Genomic DNA, 4,432 nt, shown 5'->3' with positions numbered 1-4,432 from the left:
TTATTATACACATATGATTATTGTCACACATGTATACTATCAGATATTAATATATTATTATTAATTATAATATTATTACTTTCATTAATGTTGTTGTAAGCTACTGTCATTACCGTCTGTCCTGCATCTGTCTCTGTCTCTGTCTCTGTCTCTTTCTGTCTCATTGTGTCATTAGGATTACTNGGATTACTGTAATTTATTATGTTGATCTGTTCTGTACGACATCTATTGCACGTCTGTCCGTCCTGGAAGAGGGATCCCTCCTCAGTTGCAAACAAAACTTTTGGATTTGCATTTTTTTAATCAATCATTTTTTACTTGCAATAAAACATTTTTTGATTGCAATATTGATACTTCTGATCTCAAATCTTTTTTTTTGATTGCAAAACCTACTCTGTTTGATTGAATAATAAAGAAACAAATNATCTGTTCTGTACGACATCTATTGCACGTCTGTCCGTCCTGGAAGAGGGATCCCTCCTCAGTTGCAAACAAAACTTTTGGATTTGCATTTTTTTAATCAATCATTTTTTACTTGCAATAAAACATTTTTTGATTGCAATATTGATACTTCTGATCTCAAATCTTTTTTTTTGATTGCAAAACCTACTCTGTTTGATTGAATAATAAAGAAACAAATGTAGCTCCATACAAGTAAAGCTACCCATCTAAAAATCTACTCAAGTAAAAGTAAAAAGTAGTTCGTTTAAAATGTACTTAAAGTAGAAGTTACTTAGTTACTTCCAACAACTTGATGGGGGTCACTCCTATGCAGTGCAAAAATGGTCCAGGGGTCATAAATCCAATCCAAAAACTGGTTATTTTTCTATGATGAACCATAGAATTCAATTAAATTTAGGGCTGCACAATATCATTAGAGCATCACCATCGCAATGTGTTCTTGTGCAACAGTCACATTGTGAGACTCGTAGTATAAGTTCATCATATCAATATAATGTTAGTCAAAGACAATATGCTATACTTATTTTGCTGGTTAATACTTTAGACTGTGAAGTTCTCAACTTCCATGACAGACTGATTGTAAAATGTATATTTCATGCAAATACAGCCTTTTCCAATGATGACTTCTTTCCGAATAGAGCTATTCAAGTTATTGCAATACACTGTATATTGCAGTATATATCGCAGTATACAAAATCGTAGTCGCATTGTCAGTTTTGTCTAATATTGCGCAGCCCTTATTCATTTTGACTCACCAACACAACTTTTAGACTGATGATACACAGCAACTTTTTGAGCAATGTTGTTGGGCATTATTCTCAGGGATGCAAACATGGTCAAGAAAGAGAGAGCTTGTTGAAGCAAAATTCTGAATATTAATACACTAACACTAGGCTAATTTGGAAGAATACTGTGTATTCCAAAACAGGACAAATCCATTGAGCAACAGTGTTTCCCCTATATGCAACAAGCAGCAGTGGTGCTCCGCTACACCTACATAAATATTATTCATATGTTTAATTTGCATTTCATGTTGTACAGCTCATGTTCAGAGTGTGGTGTTATTGTCTGGGTGTTTTCTGATAAGGTAAGAGGGTGGTTTATTGGTTGAAAAATGTAGTGTTATCTAGCAGTATGCATTGTCTAACTCCGACCAGCAGAGGGCGCGTTCGCTACACTGTGTGTGCAGGGACAAGGGAAGTATCGCGTGAATACGTTCAGGAAACGAGAACACACACTTGAGTGTAAAGTTACTGTGAGTGTGGCGAACTGTGATGATTAATATGATGTATTTTTGCTCTTGGCAGAACAAAATAAAAGACTTCAAATTAAATGTGTAGTGGAGGGCAGCTTCACTCTGCATCACGCTACATTAGCTCTTTAGAAACTACCGTTATATTATTTGGTGCTATGGACGCTTCATATCCAGGTCAATTCACACACTTGTGAGTAAAGCATATAAGAGGAGACGAGAGGGCTTCATCTGATCCCTTCATAAACTAAAGTTATATTATTTTGAGCGACGGACGCTTCGTATAATAACATAAGAATATACTATTTATAGTGTTATACGGTGAAACGTTTCACCTTATAACGTGACGACTTACATTGTTTACATGACGGCATGTCATTTCTGTCTCTACATGGTCACACCTTTACAATCCTCCTCTGCTCTCTGTATCGCGCAAAGCGGAGTTCGGTCCCGATGCGCGCACACACACACACACACACACACACACACACACACACATTTGTGTATAGATAACTGTTGTTTGTCATTGTAACTAGAATGCTGAAGTGGACAAATTCTTTTTCTTCTAGTATTTAAAGCTGTAGTAAACAGCTTCATGTGCACTACCTGGAATGGTAGTTATACTAATTTGCTTATAGCCTGGGAACACAAAGACAGACCCATTTATGTGGCTAAGCACAAACAAACATGTTTCAAGTCACATTTTGATGGCTTTTTGGAATAACAATTTATTTATTTAGTCATACTTACTTTCCAGCATTATACACTTCAGCTGTGTCGAACAGATTGATCCCATTCTCATATGCCAACGTCACCAGCTCCTCTGCCACCTTCAACAACAAAATTTGAGATGATATAGATGAGCAAAGTGTGAAACTGTTCAATTTCCTGTCCCTTTGACCTCTGAGAGGCCCTTTCTGCTGATAAGTTGAATTTTTTTTTTTTTTAAAAAGACAAGCAGTTGTATCAAGAATGCTTCACTATACAGCTTTTCCAAATGTCCAAATTCACACCTGTTCTTCTCTATTGATTTTCTCCTCGACTGTGCGTCATATCACGTGAAACAGCGGAATTGTAGCTTTCCGACAAGGCCAAGCACTTGTCGGTAGTCCAATGTTTTCACAGTGAAAAAGAATGATAAAGTTACACTAAAATTATGTATAACAGAGCTTTCATACAGCTCTGCACACACATTACTCTTGGATGGATTACTCACGAATGCAGGGTCGCACAGAAATGCCACAGGAGCAGAGCTTTCCAGTGATACAACACACATCATTGTGCTGTCATCTCATCATGCCATAAATCCAGATTAACTGTCTACAAAATAAAAACCTGACGAATTTCTTTACAATCCATTATACAGATCTTGTTATCAGTCACTTCATATAGTGAGGAATATCGTATCTTACCACGTCTTAGGCTTGCGTGTGTTTCTCCCTGTCTATCCACATTTATAGTCCGGCTTTCAAGATGCAAATATCTCCATATTGTTCAGTTGACACTCCATCAAACTTTGTATGACAAGACCGGGGGCCTCATTTATAAAGCTTGCTTACGCACAAAACGGGGCTTGAAAGTGGCGTACGCCACTTACCACGCAAAGGTTGTGATTTATAAAAATAAACTTGGCGGGAGAATGTGCGCACCTGTAAGCAAACTCTGAGTCATGCGTGCGCACATTTTGGAAGACACTGGGAAGTGGCGACGCAGACGGCGAGGTGGAGAAGTGGAGTCAGGTTTTTATTGATGTCTCACACAAATTTAATGTCACGCTATATCCACCTATCATTGAAATTAAATCCAGCGGCCTTATTTTGCGCTTGGAGTGAGTGATAATTATTTATGCTCTCATGTATCCATGGTCCACACGCAGCATAGTCATAACACTAGGGCCAGCATCCGCTCTTCCATAGTTCCTAGAGCTAATAATGCAGTTAAAAACTCTTTCTTTTACACTGGTATCATGGCATGGAATAGTTTGCCAACTGCTACAAAATGCCTCTCATCACGAGGGATTTTTAAAAGACAGGTCAAGCAGATTTTATGGAACAAGGTGGATATTTATTGATGAACTGGATAGTTTTTACAGCTGTTTCTTATTTACTGTATGTATTTTTAGTCTGAGTTTGTCTGCTTCTTGTTTATTTGTTTCTTGTGTGTAAACACCAAGGACCATGCTGGAAATAAGTATTTTACTTTAGCATGTCATCCTTAGGATTACTGTCTTATTGTCTTCCAGAAATAAATCAATCAATCAAAAATTGTTTCATAAAAACGTTGTAAAATCCAACTCAAATCCTGAATTGAAATTCTTTCTAAATACGTATTTAATCCGCACTGCCTCTAACGTCTCATTGTCCACTCTGTGAGCGCAGGAGGGGGAGAGGATGGCGCGACTGCATGGAATATATTTATTTATTTAGCTAAATATTTCCATTGCATTTAACATGTCTCGAAATACAGCCATTAAGCACAACCGTTACACTCATTCATAATGAATCATCCTTACGTACCAAAGTTTGTTATGGAGTTCCGCAAGGTTCTGTGCTCGGACCAATCCTATTTACTCTATATATGCTTCCTTTAGGTAACATCATTAGAAATCACTCTATAAATTTCCATTGTTATGCGGATGATACTCAGTTGTATTTATCGATGAAGCCAGAAGAAAGTAATCAATTAACTAAACTCCATAACTGCCTTAAAGACATAAAA

At 37.1% G+C, this 4,432-nt stretch overlaps 1 protein-coding gene across 1 annotated transcript in view; it reads right to left on the bottom strand.

Annotated features, from left to right (window-relative positions):
• The window catches only part of LOC126401237 (voltage-gated potassium channel subunit beta-2-like), a 125,281-nt gene that overhangs the window by 43,159 nt on the left and 77,690 nt on the right, over positions 1-4,432 (bottom strand). Inside the window, exon 3 of the mRNA XM_050062358.1 lies at positions 2,465-2,544. Coding sequence (XP_049918315.1) covers positions 2,465-2,544 — 80 coding nt within the window. The remainder of the gene's footprint in view (positions 1-2,464; positions 2,545-4,432) is intronic.

The sequence above is a fragment of the Epinephelus moara genome, chromosome 14 (genome assembly GCF_006386435.1).
Source record: "Epinephelus moara isolate mb chromosome 14, YSFRI_EMoa_1.0, whole genome shotgun sequence".
Taxonomy (NCBI): domain Eukaryota; kingdom Metazoa; phylum Chordata; class Actinopteri; order Perciformes; family Serranidae; genus Epinephelus; species Epinephelus moara.
The sequence above is the reverse complement of the archived record's forward strand: the minus strand, read 5'-3'. Positions and strand labels throughout refer to the sequence as shown.